We start from the raw sequence: 21,519 nt of genomic DNA on the forward strand, positions 1-21,519 counted from the left end.
AGATAGTTCTTCATTACAAGAGAACATTTTGTTACTATGTGAAACACATCTTCCTCCAGCTCACAAATTGGTACTACTAATGTACCTGAAAGATCAGTTAACTCAGGAAATGATGGGTTACCTGTATCAACTGTGTGTGAGTTCAAAAGTGAAGTGTGAATTTCTATAACAGCATGAAGCTATTGGTCATAAGTGCCAGGAGTTCTTTGTACAAAATTTTAATTAGAAAATATGTAGGAAATGTTTATATGCCCAGAAAATTGAAGAAACCTAATTATAGTAAGTACTCCAGGATTACGGAGACCACTCACTGAAAAGTGCCTGTGCACTTACATCATGGTGCCATGGTGCCTGCTAGAGTGTAGGGGCATTAAGTAGGGTGGGTGTGTGTGTGTGTGTGTGTGTGTGTGTGTGTGTGTGTGTGTGTGTGTGTGTGTGTGTGTGTGTGTGTGCGCACGCGCGCGCCTAGCCTATTGACAATTCTGTCCTTCTGCTTTTCGATGAGTGGTATCCCTTAATCTTAAAGTATTTACATTCCGCAAGAACTTTCCTATAACATGATTACAATAAGTTAGTTTTCCACAGGCTATATTTCATATCAACCTTATGGCTGTATGTCACTGTGAACTGCACTGACTTAAGTATGAACAACATTAATTTGCAACAGGCATTTCAGAAACAATTCAAGTGGTTGATGTAAAGCTGTTTTCTGGACACTGTATGCAAGGGGGAAATGAGATCATTCTTATGATAATGCTCAGAGGGAAATCCACAAAGTACTCATGGATGTGAGAAGAAGAGCATTCTGAGCAATAATATAAAACAGATGAACATTAAAAAGCTTATTATGAAGAATGATGTTGAGAAAGCAGATTGAATGTTATGCATATATTGAGGACTGCCAATTTAACAACAGTTCATGAGGGCGAGTTACCCATACGACATTTTTATCATCTCATAACAAAACTGTTTCTTTTCTGTGCTACAAGAGGTACATGAATCTGGGATACAGTACAAGAGGTACATCCATAAAGCACTCACAAAATTCTTAACTTGAAATACAGAATGCGCAGAACAGTTAAAGATATGAAGAACTATAAAGTGTAGGTACATAGCACATCCATATCAAAAGCTGACTTGTACACCAAATTTATGGAAAACTGGATTTGTTTTTCACAGAAGCTACTAAAAAGGCCTGACATTCACTTATCTTAAATAAATCCAATAAATTATGCTTCATATGGGGGGGGGCGGGGGGTCAGATTTCTGTTGATCAGTTTGAAGATGCATAATATGGCTTGACTTTATTTGGCACGACTTATGCCCGTCATATCTGTAATATTTTTAAATATTCACAAAGGTGTCTATGGACAAATACTGTGATATTGTCTGCAGTGTAGGACTTTTCAAATGCCTGGATGGTTACAATATACTGGTACCAAAGGCAGGACATGACTGTACACTTCTTTCTGAAGAACACTGGAAGCTGTGGAAGTGCCCTCTAAGAAGTTCAACTAGATGAGCATAGAAGTATATAATTAATTCAGTATATTCAAACAAAAAACTAAAAATTAAGTTTCTGCCGTTGAACATTGAGCAATAATGCAAATTAATCATTTTGTTTCACTACCAAGATGGTGATTTTTTTATCTTCAGTTTTATTATTGACCAGTTGGACTTTTCATGTGGGTATGTAGTTTTTCCTTTGCAAATTACTCCCAGTGATATGCCCTAGTTAAAAATGCTTCCAAAATGGACTTAACTCTTTAAAGGCTAAACTCAATTTAAAATTCATATCAAAGCATTCCAGTACAAGACAATAAAACAGGCTGCATTTTAGAATGAGTGTGAACATTGCAAAGAGAGAGAACCTTTTAGTATCTGATTACATGGTTTATGATCAACATCTGAAAGCTCATGACACTGCTCAGATAATCAGGGATATTTCTATAAAGGAAATACCATATGAGACACTAGAGTGACCAATTCTTAAATGTTGATCTGCGATTTGGATTCGTTATCAAGTAGGCATGACAGCAAACAGTGAAAATATTCAGATTACTACAGCCCATACATAATTGTACAGAGAAGCTCAGGAAAGGTTAGCGGGCATCTACAGAAGAAAGGAGGCATTTTTGCCACAAATACACAAAATGATTAGTGCAGAAAGTGGCTAATATTGGCACACATTAATTGCCACTACACACTCTACAATGGCTTGCACCATGTATACGTAAATGTAGAATGTAGATTCGGGTTGGTATTCACCGCAATATACACTGTGGACCCCAGGTTAATACAATATGAGAATTATAAGCTACGAGCTTGCAATGAACAGCTTGCTGCACCAAATTAAAGGGAGGTCAAACATGAACATGCACAATACAGACATCTGAACTATCTTTTCAACAGCTGTTTTCTTGGTGTAGGCACCAAAGGTGAGCAGGCATTTACCTCGGGCAGCAAGAACTAAATAACAGGCAGCCCTCGCATCTTCACAAGACATCTGAGGTAATTGTTTTAATATACCAGTGGTAAATTCTTCTAAAAATGGGAGTTCTTGTGCAGCTACCCACTATTTTGCATTTTCGTATATGATGAGTACAGTTTTATGAGATAAGTGGAATATTATGCATTCAATACTTATCAAACAAGTTTCAAAAATGTTCTTCACTTCCTCATGTTTCTAGTATCTGCTGGATCAGAAAGCAACCAGTTGAAACCAGCATAGAAACAGAGGGATATTCAAAAAGAAAGACTAGACTTTCAAATGTTATTTCTCAGTAATGACAAAAGATAGAAATAATGCTGGAAGCTGAGCATTTGTAAATTTTGTGCATTAAAGATGATAATTTTCTGTGACGTAGGCAAATATCAAAATGGTCATTTATATTTTACCACATATGAGCTAGGCTGCTTGTATATGCTCAACAGCTTAATCAATTAATATATTAAGTTATCAGGCAGAAGTACGACCATTACTTACCTTTTGGAGAAATGTGTCAGTACTGCCAATAGGAAACACAAAAATATGTACCCTATCCTAGCTTTCAGAACTAATAGTTCATTCATTGGGAATTAGAGAGGGATTTGTTGAGGAAGATTAAAAAGGAAGGTCAGATCACTCAGACTCCAGGATAAGAACCACGCCAAAGTATGTTTCAAACTTTGAGGCCAGCTTTATATGTGATTTTTTTGTTATGGAACAACAATGAGATACAAATTTGTTATCGATTACTCTTGAAAGGAACAAATTTTTTATGTTCTAGATTCTTAATCTATGGAAGATTAGAAGACATTATATGTCTTGTGACACACCTCACATGTATTGGCGACACACCAATATGTTCCTCCTCCTCCACATTGAATCAATGGTTCTTCCATAACAGCAGGGTACTCATTGAAAAATGGGTAGTGGCTGGAATGGTGAAGTTTCTAATACTGGAACATTAACACATAGGCTTTTCAACATTATTGTATTAATTTGTTCATCATCCAGTGCTCAACACAGATTCACAACAAAATCCCATGGTGTGTGTGCAATGAAGTTCTACTAAAACTCCCACATTGGTATTCTTGCTTATCGATCTCTACTCAGATGTGCAATTTTGTTTTATAATTTGACAGTTGTTCTCTTATGCTGTAGCCATTATTAAATGTTCAAATATTAAACCTTTCATCAGACAGACTTACAAGCACAACTGTTTTCCATGAATTCACAGCATTGCATTTCAGAGTGTAAGATAGGCATACAAACCTAACCTTTCAGTGATTGCACAGCACTGAGGTTCAAAATGCAGTATTATGAACACAGGCACTTCTACAAGAATTGTCCATTTTTATCACACTTCACTTCTTCAAACAGCAGGCTGCCATTGTCAGATAAGAACTTGAAGAATCTGTGCATCATATTACACCAAATAGTACATCAGTCATACTAAGTACAATTATACACTATTCAATGTAATACAGTGTCATGATTTTGTTTTGATCTGATGATAGCAGTCTGCTGAAACACGTTGAAGTAATAGAGTGCGATCTAGACAAACAAGTGCATTATGGTCGCAAACCTCTGTAAAGACTTCTTGTTTTCCATTAATGGGCAGCTCGAACACTGCTTCTCTATGACCCATTTTCAGGGGCCAGTGATATGCTTCTCTTATTGTTTTAACTACTCTATATTATTCCATCTCCCATCACAGACCTAACATTGATGACCGTTCAGACTCCGTGTTAAAAATAATAACCAAATACAGAATAAATAATAATATAAAAAATACTATATTTACTGTGGTTACAGTCTCTTACAATATAATGAATGCATTTAGTTTGATGTTTGTTGATGATGATGATGGTGGTGGTGGTGGTGGTGGTGGTGGAAGTGGAAGTGGAAGAAGGGAGAGGCCTACCCTGCTTGAAAAGCACCAAGGAAGGCCACTGAGCTTAACATTCCCATTCCATTGACAGATCTCCACCAACAATCTCACATTCCCCTCACTGCATAGGACACTGTGAACAAGTTTGGAAGTTAACTCGGGATACAGGCAGAAAGTCTGGTGATCATAAGCGTTACACCAACACCTTTCCATCCAAATTATGGTGATACGAATTTTTTACACCATAGGAAATCAAACAAGCAGCTTCCAATTTGAGCCCAATAATACAAGTGTCCATTAATAGGATAAAATCAATCTAGATGCACAACTTAAACTTTTTCGGTTTGCATGCACTACCATTTTCAACAAATTTTCAAAGTAATCAGAAAATTGTTATACAAGGTAGCTGCGAACCTGGAGTCAGGAAAGACATTGTGACTTAACTGTTTACTCACAGTTTCAAACTTTCCACACAATAAAGCATCATTTCTATAATGCCCTCTTAGTTTTCCTAGAAACGAGTTTAGATCATATAGGCAGAAGATTCAAAGCCTTTAACCTTTCTCGGGACAGTGATGTTGGTATTTTGTATTTAATGCTGTAGTTTGCACAAAATAAAATTTTGGAGTACAATCTTTCTTTCTTGAATAACCTCATATAAAATAAATTCAGCTTTTCGTGTTGCAGTGTCAGAAAAAGGGGGCCACATTTCACAAGTTGTTGAAACTTTTTTTCTCCTCATGGCAATGAGTAAACTCACAGATTTATACTCTTCTGCAAACTACACAGCTAGTAATAAAATACAAAGTAAGGTAAATAAGTTCACAGACAGAACACTGTGTAATTCCTCTTGCTGGGAGGAGGAGGAAGGGAGAGATGCATAAGGTACCATAAAAGTGCCCATAGTTTGTCACCAAATGTGATAGCAGCAGGTTCCTTCTTCCCTTTTCAGCAAGATCAGAAAGAACAAGAAGATGCAAAGTGCATATAAGAATGTAGAATAAGGAGATAATGGACAGCAGAAAGAAAAGAGTAAGAGAAAAAAGGTCATCGGAAGATAAACATATAATGCCAGATCAACAACTTTAATGTTACACAGTATGTCCAAGTGATTAAAGTTATGTGTGAACCCCAGTAATGAGCAGTAAAATGTAAAATTTATAATAATACTTAATTGTGAAAGGATAATGCAATGTCTGTAAACAGAACAATAAATCCCTCAATTATTTTTGTCAACACATGAGAGTCAGGGAGACACAGTGGTTCTTCTACAAGAATGGTAGGTGCTGACATGATTGAACAAGCAAACCATCAAAGAAATTCATTAGTCGTCACTTGAAATGATAGATGGAAGAGCTACTGATGTATTTTCGACATGAAATATAGAGTTGTCACATTCCAGGACCTAGTTTATGGTACACATTAACACATGCAGCTGCAGTGCTTCAACAGTTTTTCTCAGTAAGATGTTAATCTGCCAGGAAGTTTCAAGATGTTAATTGATCAATCATACTGCCCATTATTGAGATTCAGCTCATGCTTACCGCTTCTCACTGACTCCTAGAGGTAAGAATCTATGTCAGCAACAGTAACAGTCCATCTAAAAATTGCTAAAGCGTAAACATATCGGGACAGAAAATGAATGAGAACCCATTGAATACACCATTCTTTTCTATACAGACGGGCATGATAGATATTACAAATACATACTTTACATTATGGCATGAACTTGACTGTAATGTTTTTCTAGCCATTGCACTCATAATTTATCTGATACTTTGTGCTTGGTATTACTGAAAATTTCATTTTGCTTTTTTTCTCTCTTTTCATACAAAATTTGTTATATTAGTATACATGTGGCATTTTTATTGGCAGAATAATTGCCATTTTATTAAAAAACTGCCTGAGGTATTGGAAATTCTTCTGTGCAGTTTTGTTTTAGAGAAATAGAAATGTCTTACTTATGAAAAAAATGCAAATTGATTAATAGTCATTAGTAATTTTGAATTGAATAATTTGTGTGTGTATCACAATGGATAGCATATGTTGTGAGGTATCAGTTTGGAAAAGTACATTTCTTTTTAGAGAAAAAAAATGAATTTACACTTCCCCTACACAGCTAATCTTATAATTTTCTTTTTCTCTCTTCTTTTTCTCACTTTCCTTCCATTTCCTGTCTCCACTGCAAATACTCATGATACCAATAAATATTTCCGTGTTACTGTGTGAAATGCTTTTCTTATTCTGGAACCTTCTTCTAAACTCTGTACTAAACTTACTTCACTACCTCTGTCTTCTTTGTTTGTTATTGAAAACTTCATTTGAACATTAATTTTGATTTGGACATTCTTTTTCTTTTTTTCCTTCCACAACTTCATTATGTGTCTGCTAACTTTATCTGCCACACTAAATCACTGGACTCACTGTCGCCGAATGGCATCGACATCCATGTTTATCGATCTGCCCTTGTCACTGCACCGGAAAAACCTATCTTCCCACGCACCTTTTACTCTTGTGCCACACCCATCACTGCACTCTCCCTGCGGGCGGTGTGGTTGGGCGTGCGGGCCGTGGCCCCCTGGCCCTTCTGGCCCTGTGTACCCCCCTCCATCCGCCGACTGCCACTACTGGTGGCCGGGTGATGCGACCCCCCACTGTGCTGAATGCTGTGACCACCACGTGCGACTCACCCTCGACCGCTACCGTGATGGGTGGGCCACCCCACTGTCACCGACGCCCCCCGCCTCTCTGACGACGGTCCGTCCCGTCGACACCTTACGTCGATGGGAACCACCGTCATTTTGATGGTGACGCCGATTTCTGTGATGATGGCAATGATGATTCATCTGCTGATGAATGTTGGTGCCATCACCATCACCGCTACCAATAATTGTCTATACGGTGGACTGTGGTGTAACTTTAATTCATCCCAATTTTTTTCAATTCCTCTTCTAATCTATTCTTTTCCACAATCTGGTCTTTATTGACACCTTTTCACACCTCCAAAATTGACTGCTCGTTTTGGTGCACCCTTCAAACTTTTGAGTTATTCATTACTGTCGTCACTATTGATTCAAATCCCTCTTTCTCACTATAATTTATGTCAATGACGCAAATTTATTGCACATTTTGACAAATGAAAATTTTTATCCCTATATATACATATGAATATATTACTATGAATATTGCCTCACTATTTATACTGACAATCAACTATCACCCTTTTGTCTCAAAATTTAACTCAACTCTGATATTCTCGTATCACTTTACGTCATGAATCACATTTTGTCATGTAATTCGCTATATAACTCGCTATTGAAAAAATTTGTTGCAAATTTCTATTACTTTATGCACAAATATTAATTACACGTGGAAAAATTAATATCATTAAAATATGACTTTGTCTTTTAAAACTTCATTTCTGCTGTACAATTTTGCATCATGTTTGATCTCTTTCTTCATGAAACTGATTTTGTTGAACTGTTTCAATTACATTATCATTACATGTGGTTGCTCAATTGGGAATTGATTTGGGCCCTATCTGTTGCATGATGGACGTCCATTTCTTATTATGTGAAACCAATTGATGCCTCGTTTACCAAAAATGGTGCATCTGATTGCTCAATTTCGGGTGCTGGAATTAATGTCAATTGTCTTTATATACTCGTATAATGGCAATCTTTAAATTTTTATAACTGTTAAAACTTTATGCAAATGAAATTTCTGTCCATTTCTCTATACTGGCCTGAATAATATATAAATATATATGTATACAAACTAACATGTAACCTCATCTGGCCTTTGATGGCAATTGCTCAATGGAATTGACGGGGTCATTTGCTGAAATTATCACAATTTCGTTGCACACGCCTTTATGTGGCCACATTTTGTCACGGTCTGCTTCACTCGTGCTGCAATCTTCTGATTCTTTGATATAATATGAACCTTTTATTGCCAAATATTTTGTTCACAATACATAACTCTTCTATAAGTGTTGTCACTTTTTATTTTATTTCTGCATGCTCAATTCACACTATTTCACATCATCTGTGTCAAACTGCAAATATAAACTTCTCAACTTTTGTCCACTTACTATTTCTGAACTGAATCACTATTTTTTATTTGTTGCATCACTCTTGAATCAAACCTGATATTATTTCTATTCTTCTTTGCCCATCCTATCCCTTACAATTTACTGTAAATCCTTCTCCGACAAACTTTTGAATTTGACAATTTCACAAAAATCTCCTTTACTCCTGTCCATCGCCGCATTCTCCATGACGACACAAACTGCCACCTCCCGCTCACACTCCTCCTCCCTCGACACGAGCAGGCCTGCACCGTTCCAGCGCGCGGTGTCATGGCGGCCACCGTCGGCGGCGGACGTGCCATCGGGGACGACGCCTCTCGCGCCCGTCCGGAGAACGCACTCGACGCTCTGCTAGACGAACTGCAGACATTTGCTCGCCCGCCCCCTCCTACAGGAGTGGGCTCCTCGAGCCTCGGCGAGACCGGACGCAAGGGTAGTGTCGATTCCAGCACTTCCCTGACGTCCACACCGGGCGGCGTAGGGCTCCGCCGACTACACTCCTATCCGAGCAGCTCCGACAGCGCCGGCGACGGAAGCGGCCAGTCCGGCCTCGTCTCGCGGCTGCAGGTATCTGCCGGGGGCACGGGAGGCGCGCTTACAGATTCGTCCCAGCAGCAACAGCGCCCACCTCCTGTCTCTCCAAAGCCACCCGTCCCCGAACGCAACGCAGAGCTGCTCTCGCAGCTCGCCGGCAGGCGAGTTCCGCCCCCTCCTCCTCCACGAACGTCGTCACGGTCACCTCTGGCATCGCCCACCAGCCCCTCGCTGCCGCCGAGGGCCCAGCACAGCAGTGCAGGGTCGGCAGGTACGCTGAGAAGGGGTGCACCCGGGCGGGGCAGCCTCAGGGAACCCGCACGAGGTGGGAGTGGCGCTGCACTGTCCCTGGCACCAGATTCCGGAATGGACCTCTCGTCATCCACCGAGGGTCGGCAGCGCTTCGATCCTGCCAGCAACAGCTCCAGCTGCGAGTCAGTAAACTCACAAGAGGGTCTCATCTCCCAGCAGTCGACTCCACAGCAGCCACAGACAGCCCAGCAAGTGGCAGCAGCAGCTGTAGCAGCACGAGGGAGGAAGGAACTGTTGGAGCAACGTCACCAGGAGCTGCTCAGGAAGCAGCGAGCTCTGCAGGAACAGTACGCCCGCCTGCAGCAGCTGCAGAGGGGTGGTGCAGCAACATTGGCCGTCGTGCCGCCTGCAGGTGGCGCTACACCTGACCTCCTCCTCCTGAAGAAGACAGGCAGCGAGAGCAACCTCCTCGCGAAGATGGGCCTCGGGGCCGGCCTCGCCACCATGTCCGGGTCACTCACACATCTCGCCTCAGCTCCTCCGTCTGCTGCCACACCAGTCCCACAGCCCAGGACCAGTGTCCAACAACAACAACAACAACAACAACAACAACAACAACAACAACAGGAGAAACCTCCAGCTTCCACATCAGACACAGTGCCATCGACAGCTGCCACAGCCACGACAACTACTCCTGCGATGACCGGCAAAATATACGAGACAGACATCCTGTGACCCCTCAGGGACTGTCTGGAGCTGCCTCCTGACTTGATTTCTAGTGTTACCACCCATGAAAAATAAATGCATGTGTAATAGTAGGTAATAGAATGGAGAAAGTGCAGCACTATGGCTAAGAAGCCTGATTGAATATTCGTTCTCCTCTGCTGTTCGTGGGGAAAATAGGAGTGAAATCATCCACTGCCACATAACAGTCCTCCATTAACAAAGAGTAAACACCAGCCATAGGTAATCATGTATCAGAGCATAAATAAGATTGTTGTTTTCAACAAGTCTTTACTTGGAGCAACTGGTAACATTTTAAATCTGCATCAAGTCCTATTTTTCCGTATTTCATATTCTAATTTTCATCTTGTTCATTTCTTTTTCCCTAACACACACAAATGCAGTGTGGCTGGTCAATAGTTACATGCAGGATTTACAGTTCCAGTACATTCAGTGGACTTGTGCAGGCCACTCAGATCCCAGGTTGATAAGGACCACCTGTCGCGATGAGTGGAGTAGATTCAAAATTTTCCCAAGTTAAGTTTTCCTTTGGTTCTTAGTTTTGATGAAATTTCTGTTCCAGTCTTTTTAACTGGTCAGTAACATGCTTTAATGCTCTGCGTCTCAGTTAATTTTGTGCATTATAGTAAACATCACCACCATCTTGAATTCTATAAGTGAATTACCTGAACCATATAGTCCATCCTTTTTTATACCTTTTTAATAGTTTGTAACTTAAATTGCCAACCAATTATAATCTTGATTTCCAAGTTTCCTGCCATATATGTTGGCAAGCACATATTATACTAGTCACAGATCAGGACACATTCACATTCCAGCAGAAGCAATAATAACTTTCTAAAGGAGCTTGCAGAATACCCATGCACATATTCATTTCCTTTTAAAAAGTAATATCATAAAGTCCGTTAGAACAACTCTTTTCATTTCTAAAATCATAATACATTACTGTAGGTTTTCTAGAAATAAGCCCTTCCTACTTTAATCATCAAAGGATTTGAAAATCTTCCTCTATAAAAATGAAATATTTTTGTTATTGTCTCAGCCACACATTTGGAGCATCAGTGTGAGAAATACATTCTAGTCTGCAGGCTATGAATTTACTACTATATTAAGACTGTTCTGCGCTGCCTTATTCAAAGCTACTTCATTTAATGTAGTTTATCGCACACAATGTGAAGAAGCCAACATATCCTATCCCTGACGAGCTATCGTATGTGTAGAAGCTATCGTGGACAGTTGAACTAATGCTGATGAGAAAGTAACCAGTTCCAAGAAGCTTAGTTTTATTTCTGGTGATAGAATGTAAAAGCATGTAGAGCAGTTAGTTTGTCTTTCTTGCACCAACTGTTAAACAACCATAAACACATTCTCTCATTACATATACCATATTGGTAACACAAGTATTAACAGCCCTGGAAATGCTATTAACATTTTCCACTTTGAAAAGAGTGTGTTGCACTCACTTTATAAGTGATACAATTTTTACTCTTATTATTATCATTTCATTATTTACATCGACAGCCACTTTCTCGACTGTATACTTGGCATATACAGACTCAGGGAAAGTTAATTTTGCGCCACAATGATTTTGTTACAGCTATTCCCTTTGAACAGAGGAAAGCTGAGAACTGGTCAGTGATGTTATCTGTATTCAAGCACTGCTCTATAAATGAATAAGAAGCAGCCAAGATGATATTTGTTGGGGATAATTCAAGAAGATTGACCAATCCCAGAATTGACAAATTGTTTTGTATCTCTGTTTTATTGTTAGGTTTCTGTGAGAACCTTTTGCTTAAAAAAAAAAAAAAAAAAAAGTATCTTTGAGTCAATTGTACGTGGTGGGTTCATCATACTTGTTCTTAAGGCATCTGCTACATTCCAAAATCCTACTTTCTCCACTCCTACCCACCCCCAGTACTACCCCACAATCTCTGTCACAGTTCTGCTTTCTCTCATAAGTTTATAATTTTTTTTTTTAAAAAAAAAGAGCATATGCATTGCAAATTCGTAATTATGGTTACAACACTATCTTTGTTTACATTAACAGATTATTCCAAGTATGTGATGGCTGAATAGCTATAGTGTTGCACTTTGCAGTGGTAAGATGCTGAGCTTTTGAAATTCTACAGCATAGTGGAAAACTGACTGTTTCTTGTATACTATTTCTTAGTTTTCATTGTATTTTCTACTCAGGGTGTTCACAACTATTGTGGGTTGTGTTTTTGCTATTGAATTCTGTGAGGAAGAGAAAATATCTGTAAAAGAAATGTGAGGACTACTGCTATTTTTATGTGGTCATTTCTGAGGATATTTTAGGCTGGAGATTCGTATCCTGTTGGCAAAGTGATTGTCTTGTTGATTTTGTGCTTTTGTTAATTGTCTTCTTACAGTACTAAATCATCTGTGCGTCACATATTAGCTGTTAACAGGTGAGTGCTGTGAACCTGCAACTAGTTTCATTTTCTTGCTTCCCCTCCACTGTCACAACATTGAGAAGTAGTAACCTTCATGCATTATTTCAAATTGCCTTCACGCATTCACTTTACCTCATTTCAGTGGTGTGGAGAATGTCATCAAATGAGCTGGAACATGCAAATACATGTGTCTGTCCAGAAGTCGCTACTGACTACTACTGACTGTCATATTATGATTTGATTGTGGCCAATAAAATGTTGCAGACCAGCCTATCACCTTAATAAAGCTTTGTGCAGACCAAATTCACATTCTCTCACCTCTGTTGTATGCATCATTCTTCTTCCAAATGTAAGCCACCATTGCAGTACTAAATACCAGTATCTATAGAACGTTTTTTCATCTCAATGTATTAAGAAGCATGTGGCAGAAATGAGCATAGTGACCCCAGATAGAATTGTAAATCATGAGACTTATTAGTTGATAATTTCTGTGCTTGTAATGTATCAATGAGTAATTGTTGCAGTACATGAAGAATCTCTGGATTGGCATTTCACTTTTTTGCAAAGATGTAAATACGTAAATTTGTGAACACCATTTCTGTAGTTCAGTATCTGTGGTACTATCAACTGTTAATTAAGAGTCATTTTGTGAATGGAGGCCTCACCTTAATGAAACTCATAAACTTCAGATGTTTGTACATCTCTATATTAAATTAATGAATATAATAATTATAGGCATCTCTCACTTTCTATCACTCTTTTCCTGACATTCTCTCTGAAGTTTTATCTGTATATTTATCATCATGTTTAGCTTGCAGTTTGTAAGAAATATATTGCCTGGAAAGACAGGAAAATATATGCTTTGTTTTACATTAAGATTTAATACCAAAAAATGTTAGAACCTCTGTACCATATAAGAAACTGTTATGCCTGATTATGGGTGGAGGGCTGTAAAATAGAACTGTGCCAACTATCTCATGTTTCTTTCTGTGTAAGATGATGTAATATTTACTATTGGTAGTCCTTCAGTCAAGTGATATGTAAGGCAACTATTTAACTATGTTCAGGGTGTTATAGTTGCTACAATCCACAAAATAATTGCAGGGGATTATGGTAAAAACTGGCAGTCAGGAAACTGGGACAACAAATGAATTGTTGGCTTCACACTCCCCATCCCATTCCACTCCCTACTTCTTTCCATTGTAAATATTGTGTGATTAAATTATAACCAAAGATGAGGAAAAAAATAAGTGTTATTACTGAAAGAAATTGTATGAAGTGATTTTGCTTTGGCAGAAGAATATGATATGAATTGTACTTAAGTGTTTTCATGCAGATTATGGTGGGATGCTGGAAGTAAATTGCTTTTAAATTTGCTCTCCAGGCTAAGGTGATTGTGTTGAAAGTAGGATGCCCATGGCCATAGGATGTTATGAAATAAATCGATTATTATCCTTAAACTTATAACAATGTCTTGTAGGTTATGGTTGAAAATACATTTAGTCATTATGTATATATTATCAGGGCTGCAGGACAAAGCCATAGACTCAAATAAATTTAAACATGCTTAATTTTTGTATTGTTGTAATCTGAGGTCTCATAAGTGTATTCCATCTGTCATAAAGTTTTGTTTGTTTCTCTTGTAACCGGCTATAAAAGTACACATCTTTTTCATGTTGCTCAAGTGGACATACAAATATGGGAAGGCTCAGTGAGCTTATATTCTGAAAAAAGACTCTAGTATGAAACTGAACTGATGACAGCTGCCATCAGTTATTAAAAATGTAATTGAGGAACTTGCCTTACCACATCATTTGTGAGCAAATGTGTCACATGGGTGTGTCCTTTGTCAGGATTTCTCAGAAACTGAAAAGTTGTGGCATTCCACAAGTGTGTTAGTGACATAAGAACGCAAGTTCGCATCTAGTTTAAATATTTAAAAGTAAAGGAAGAGAGTTACATAAACTGCCATTTATTAAAATGTGTTTTGAATTAAATAAACACAACACCTAATACACCAAATTAGATCTGACCGCTCTTTTTATGTAATTATTTCAGTGACCTTTCGTATTTTGTTTGAAAGGATTTGAAAATGAAACTATTTCTGTAGGTTTCACCTCCTGAGAGAGCATAAACTGTGTGTAATCGTGTTTTAATATCAATTTCGGAGGTATACTTTGTATCTTATGTGAAGCATTTGATTAAAAATAGTGAACATAGAATTTATGGTAAAGGTATCTGCAGTTACTCCGCACTGATCTTACTTTATGGAATTTGATTGTGGGGATCATGGATACTATGAGAACATTTGCTCAATAACCATAAACTGCTCTATACATGAAAGTGTGACCCTATTTTACTCCAGCAGTAATTCACAACTATTTCAGAACATACATGTTTCTTGCCATTGCAGAAATGTACTAATTTTTATTCCATGTGCATGTGATCACAAATGAAAGGATGTCCCAAATAATTTTCTGGTCTCACCTTCTTTGTTATACATGAACAGCTTGTATTTATTTATTTCGTAACACTGAAAATTTTTTTTGTCTTATTTTTAATCATGTTTCTCTTCTACATTGAATGCTCTATGTGGGTATAGTTAATCAACATTTTTGCTTGTATTTTGTTCAGGTTAGTTTGTCACTATTATCACAATGTACTTCATTTGGAATTGCGCTGGACCTATCTTTGATCGGTAGACTGCAGTGATCTCTTTAGACTGAGTATAAAGTAAACCATTTCAGTGCAGGTACTTCTTACAGTGAAAAATGAAAGTTACAACTTGCTTGAGCTGATGAATAAAATTGTGAAACAAATTAATTCCTCCTGCTGACCAATCAGAAGAGGAACTTTCCTGTGAATATTTTTGTTGCCTTATTTTTGGAGTAGGATATACTGACTAACAAATGCGCTTTGTTCAGACCATAAAGGGTATTAGGTACCTGCAGTGAACAACATTAAAACTAGTAGTTCGCAGTTTCCCTTGGGAAAAGAAAATGCTTCCATGTATCAAGTGATAATAAAAGCAAAAATTAAATCCTGAAGCATAATGCAACTTCTATACAAAGTTTTTAATTGTACACTTAAAATATTGGTTTCAGTGATGTTGTAGCCCCTTAACACCATGTATACTCAGAAAAGAAATGTATAAGTGTATTTACTACAAAAAAAGAAACACAAGAGTTCCTGCAATAAAAGTGAATTTCTTAAGTATTAAATTTGTCTTGTTAGAATCCCAGTGGCCAAATGAAGTTATGGTTTTTCCTAGTGCTAAAACTAAAAAAAGAAAAAAAGTGTAATAAAGTTTGGGATGATATTATAACTGAACAGCCATCCCTGTTTGTATTCTTTCTTCATGAAACAAGTAATGTGTTTGTGTTCATGTTAGTATATTACAACTGTCTTTCAAATATTGGAGAGTATATCACTGATTGTCTCAGATATATTTTCAGTGGTGTTCAGTGCTTGAGGGTTCCTTTAGATATTATCTTTTTTTTTTGTGAAAGTGTGTTTGTCACCATTGTGCTTTCTACTTTTTCCACTGATACTTAATATGTAACAGGAATTGTTTCTACAAATATTATTATGTGCTTCAGTTTCTGCAGTCTTCTTTAGTGTTTTGCATTTAATATGTCATGTGCCTGCGCTTGGTTTGTTGAGATCCTAACAAATGACTTAAGATATACTGGGATAGTTAAGCAACCTCCCAAAAATGTTTTTAATTTATAATTAAATTTCACTTGTTGTTCAGAGTTAATTGTAAATGTTTGTAATTAACCAAGTAAAAAAAAAGTCATCTGAATGGAAACTGTATACAATTTCTTTTTTAATTCTCATCATCAGAGTTGAAACTTTATTTTAGACTTGCTATTAGCCACAGCTACATTTGCATAGCAGTAGCTTGGTTATGACGAGTGAGGGGGAGTTAGTAAACTACTGTATGTGCAATAACATCAGTTGCTCTCACCTGCTCTGCCCCTTCCCAAGCTGTCCCATCGCACAGTGCAATGCCATGTGCAGCATGCATAGCTGCTGAGCAGTGTGTACATAGGGACACAGGAAGGAGCTTCCATCGAAGGAGCTTCCATCTGCACATTTTACAAAAATGATAAAGATGAAAAGTTAAAGAGTAACTAGCTTTTTCAAAGAGTAAATATTTTTCCCTAATTCCTAAAATCAATAAGTATGCTGTAATACACACTTTCTTTCCCACGCCTCAAGTATTCTCCACACCAAATTTCATTGAAATCAGTTCAGAGTCTTGGTTGTGAAAAAGTAACAGACAGAGTTACTTTCACATTCAAACAGAGAATCAGGCAGTTGTGACAGTTTTAGATAAGACATTAAATAACAATACAATTTTTTCTTTGATCAGATTTTGATGAAATAAAGCAATACAATCTATACTGAAGCTACCTGAGAAAACCCCGTGAAAATTCATCTACTATTTTGTAGATTAGTGTGTTCAGACAGACAGACGTGACAAATTATTGTCGGTAAGCATATACTCCTCGCATCAAGTGTTGGCAACCATATTCAAATTTCAGTATATGAACAAGACTCACAATGCTTGTACATTGTAACTTAAAAAACAAAAAAGCATTCTGCTATGCAAGTGCACCCTAGCTCTGCAATACTGGTACTTAAGAAATAAGACAAATCTATTAGGATTTTTTCAGTGTGAGGTGGTGCTGTGGTTAGCACACTGGATTCACGTTTGTGAGGACACTTCAGATCCCCATCTGGCCATCCTAATTTATCTTTGCCACGATTTCCCTTAATCGCTCCAGGGAAATGCTGTGATGGTTCCTCTGGGAGTGATGGCCCACTTCCTTTCTCATTCTTACGTAGGCCAAGCTGGAGCTCCATCTCTAATAACCTTGTCGTCATTCTAAAAGAAATTAAAAAGCTTATAGTCATATCCAGTTTTGGTTTATGCATTTCTGGCTTTCAGTTTCAAGGAGACTACAACTGATCTTGCCCGACATTCCTTTTTCCTTAGGTGAATGTTGTATATTAATTTAGATATTCATTCATATGACATTCTTTGCATGTGTTCGTGCATTTCTTTCTGCACTTCTTTATTTTGTAACATATACTTTTGACACTCAGTTCAATTCTAATCTCATTATTCATTTTCTCACATAACTTTGTAACGAGTGAATTTAGGCGTCTCATCTCTGTTTCTTCAATCCTCCATTGACTGGCGATTTAGAGTCCAAGTCTCTGGTGCATACATCAGAACTAGTACTGACATCAAATTCTAAAATTTTTGTACTGTCTCTTTCCAAACCTTCTTGAGGAGAGTGTGATTTATAGGATCCACCACCTGTTGAAACTTAAGCAAGTTGACGAGCACATGCTCACAAAGGGGCATATGAGCAGTCATCCCCCTCCACATCCCACATGCACAAGGAACAGTAAAAATCCTTAATAAATGTATAAAGTGTGCAACAACTTTTCTGAATACATGTAAAAACTGCTAAGAAATCAGCTGGGCACAAAATATTGCTGCCACATGCAGGGATACTTGTCCCTCTGCTTTCCACTGGATGTGAAACTGAAACATGAGCAGTCACTAGTTATGCCAAAACTCCCTGTCAAAAGTAAAGCCAGTTAGAACTTATTGTGTATTAGTGCAGTATATATGAAACATTGACATGTCAGTGCCTGATGCTCCCAATTTCAATTGTTGTGACCAGACATTTAAAAGACAAGTCTGCCTCATCATCCTCGGTGTACAAGGCCCACAGTACCTCCGACCACAAATCAATTATCTATTGTCTCATAACTGAGACAAAAGTTCTCACTTATCTAGTTCCCTACCTGTGTCGATATGCACAATAAACACATTTGCAGACTCATTCACCATTGCTATGGTTCACCTCTGGCCCAAGCTACCCTACACACCATGCAAAATTCGGTATCCTAATGTGTTTAAGAAAAAAAATGACACTTTCTTTTGTCATCCTAATAACTTCTTAAAATGTAACATGTTTATGTTTTTAAGAGAAAAGAAAGATCTCAGTTTTGCACTTATACTTCTGCCTCTCTCCATTTTACTGGAGCTGATACTGTTACATTTTATAAACACTTGAATTCATGTGCAAGCATTATACATGCTATCAATGCCACCATAGTTTGTAATGAGTAAATAATACATAGCAGTATGGAAAATGTCTAACAGTAAACATGTTATACTAAGGTCAGTACTAGGCAACTATAAAACATGGTAGAAATCCATTCAGCTGTTTTAGTGATGGTATCTAATTTGTATGGTCCATTTTCAAATTACATAATATCATCAGACTAAAACTTCCTAGTAATTAAAGTGATTCAGAATGTAGCTACACAAAAATCAGTAGTGCTACCTATAAGGAAACAAATTATTATAAAAAAAAACTTCCTCAGCAACTGCTCAGACTTTGAACTGCCAGGCTTCAAAACATTTTTTAAACAGAGCAGTGAAAAATTAGCTGAGCAGTCCTTTGTGGTCCTAACCCATGGAAGCTGTGCCTCACAAAACCTATTATGTCACAATGAGTGAAATGGTTCTGACTTCCAGTAAATGTTACTAATGGTAGGAATAATTTCTAAGAAGGATGCTAACTGGTGTGTGATAATAATTGTAACTTCTCAGTATGGTGTGTAACAATCCAGTTTTAAAAATATAGTGAACTTTCTCAGTGAAAAATATGGCTCGAGGATGACCATTTACATGATTTTTAAGTTATGTTTTTTTTCCTGTATGCATTTATAGTTAACATGTTCTCTCACTAACACACACACACACACACACACACACACACACACAATACCAATATACTTTCAGTAGTTCTCTATGGAGTAGAAGAAATGTTTTTCTTTGTGGTTTGCAAGTGACCAATACAAGTTCTTGTTTTGTGTTATTTTACATGTTATTCATTGCAGTTTATTCTGTACCCAGCTGGTCATGTCACTTGGCATAATGTGGTCATGTTGCACATTAAGAAATACATCTGAATTCGTATAGAAGTGTGGACTATCTTTTAGTCAATTAAAATTAGTTCTTGCTCCAGTACTCACATATGCATTGGAAAGGTGGATAATGAAGAAGAGGTAAATGAACAGATACAGGCTTGTGGGATGAAATTTCAGAGAAGTAGGATAGAATTAATGAGAATGCTTGGAGTAAGGAATGTGACAGTGAGAGAAATGGAGTGCAAGGGGCCATAGAAAAGATAGGATTATGAGCCATGGATGTGTTAAAAGAATTCTAGTTAGCAGGATACTAAGACAGGCTTATGAAATGACAACAGGAGATTAGGAGCCTAGAGGAAGCGTGAGTGACAGGTGGAACATGGGGGTGAAGGACTGTGTGAAGAGGACTGGAACAGGAAAATATGGAGAAGCTCATGTTCCAAGCAGACCCAGCCACATGCTGAAAACTGGAGAAATAGATGATGAAAATTTGTTGTGCAGTTTATAACAGTTATCCATAAGAGAAAGAAAAGAGTTGTGTACATACCAGTACACTCAAGAGGAGTCCTTGCGTTATCATTGTGTCTTAATTTAAAGTTCAGTTTAAATTTTGTTAATTCCTTAATATTAGTTTCACTTTAACAACTGTTCTGCCATAAGCGAGGAATGTGAATTTAGCTGCACATTGGTGAGAGGGTGGGTGTTCTGTGGGATTCTGTTTCCCCTTTGTGTGAATACAGTAGACTAGCTGTAAAGCTCTTCTATGGGCATATAGGATTTGCAATAGAGACAGGAAAATGCTAAAATGGAGACTACAATTTGTGTCTTTCAGGCAGAACTTAAGGCAGGGGCACAGAAGCTCATTCAATGTCAGACTGAATAATAAAGATGATCTGTTACATCAGGTAGGTGAAATCAGATGGGAAAAGAAAAGTCTTGTTGCTAGGTAACTGTCATGGGAGGGGTGTAGGCCAACAGCTGCAGTTACAGTTAAAACCCCTGTAATTTTTGGAGTGAGAAGGGCACCTGTTTTAGGTTAATACAGAAAAAGATTGGAATAACTGGAGTCCCAAATACTGCTAGAATGAGGAAATTTGAAGTACATTTAGTATAATTTATCAATGTATTAGTAACTTAAAAGCAATAAGTTAATACTCATATAATTTACCTAAACAAACTAGGAACAGGAAATTCAGGTTAAGTACAGTGTGATTCAAAAAGGATACCAGAGCCTTGAAAACTATTTCATCAAAGAAACATGATGGAACCTTGGGTAATTAACCAATGTGAAGAGTACATAACAAATTCATAAATGTTCAATATGACACTCTACAGACTCTTGAGAGACATCAATCAGATACTTGAAATCATTCCACACTCTCTGTTATATCTATGGTGTAACAGTTTGGATAGCTGCAGTTATTCCTTCTTCTAGTTCCTCTATATTAGCTGGTAGAGGTGGTCAAACACTATATCTATAACGTAACTACACAGAAATAAATCACAGGGGCTGAGATCAGGTCTTCTTGAAGGCCAGTGATGAAGTGCTCTTTCATGGAGCTTCCTGGTGACTAATCCATTGCTGTGGGTACCTTTCGTTCAAATACGCATGGACAGATAAATGCCAGTGAGGTTGGCCCCATCCTCCTGAAATATGAATTGATGTGCGTCTTCTCTGATATGAGGGAACAGCCATTTCTGCAACATTTCCAAATGGATTTGCCCAGTTACAGTTGCACCGTTGAAGAGGAAAGGACCAAAAACTTGACATGTTGCTTCATGACTAAACACTAGCTTTGAAATGAACTGGTCATCTATTTCCATTTGGTCACGGACAGACTTGCAGAACTCGTTTCTTTTCACCTTATCACCTTCGGAAAGGACTCAAACCAATTGTAGACGATAAGGTTTCATTACTAACCTTTTCCGTAGGACTCACCTAATGGTTGGTTGCGGAGTTTGCAGCTCTCTGGTAGCTTGGACAGTCAATTTTGCTGGACTGTGAGCAAATTCTTCACTCGCGCATGGCTGTCTGGAACTTTTACCTTGCACAAACGTCCTTTCTTTGTGAATTGTCCTATACCAACATATGATACACCACCTATCAGGAGGTTCAGCCCCATACTTGGTTGAAATGTGTGTTGAA

At 37.9% G+C, this 21,519-nt stretch overlaps 1 protein-coding gene across 2 annotated transcripts; it reads left to right on the forward strand.

Moving 5' to 3' along the window:
• The first annotated feature begins 2,409 nt into the window (after nt 1-2,409).
• Nucleotides 2,410-16,221, forward strand: LOC126295448 (coiled-coil domain-containing protein AGAP005037-like). Of its 2 annotated transcripts, none has more exons than XM_049987946.1 (2): nt 2,410-2,511; nt 8,710-16,221. In XM_049987946.1, the coding sequence occupies exon 2, from the start codon at nt 8,737-8,739 to the stop codon at nt 9,985-9,987; it is 1,251 nt and encodes a 416-aa protein (XP_049843903.1). In that variant the 5' UTR covers nt 2,410-2,511; nt 8,710-8,736; the 3' UTR covers nt 9,988-16,221. The 2 variants fall into 2 exon arrangements, with proteins under 2 accessions (XP_049843903.1, XP_049843904.1); XM_049987947.1 differs by having other exon boundaries at nt 2,454-2,511; nt 8,369-16,221.
• The last annotated feature ends 5,298 nt before the right edge of the window (nt 16,222-21,519 follow it).

This window comes from Schistocerca gregaria, chromosome 11 (genome assembly GCF_023897955.1).
Source record: "Schistocerca gregaria isolate iqSchGreg1 chromosome 11, iqSchGreg1.2, whole genome shotgun sequence".
Classification (NCBI taxonomy): Eukaryota; Metazoa; Arthropoda; class Insecta; order Orthoptera; family Acrididae; genus Schistocerca; species Schistocerca gregaria.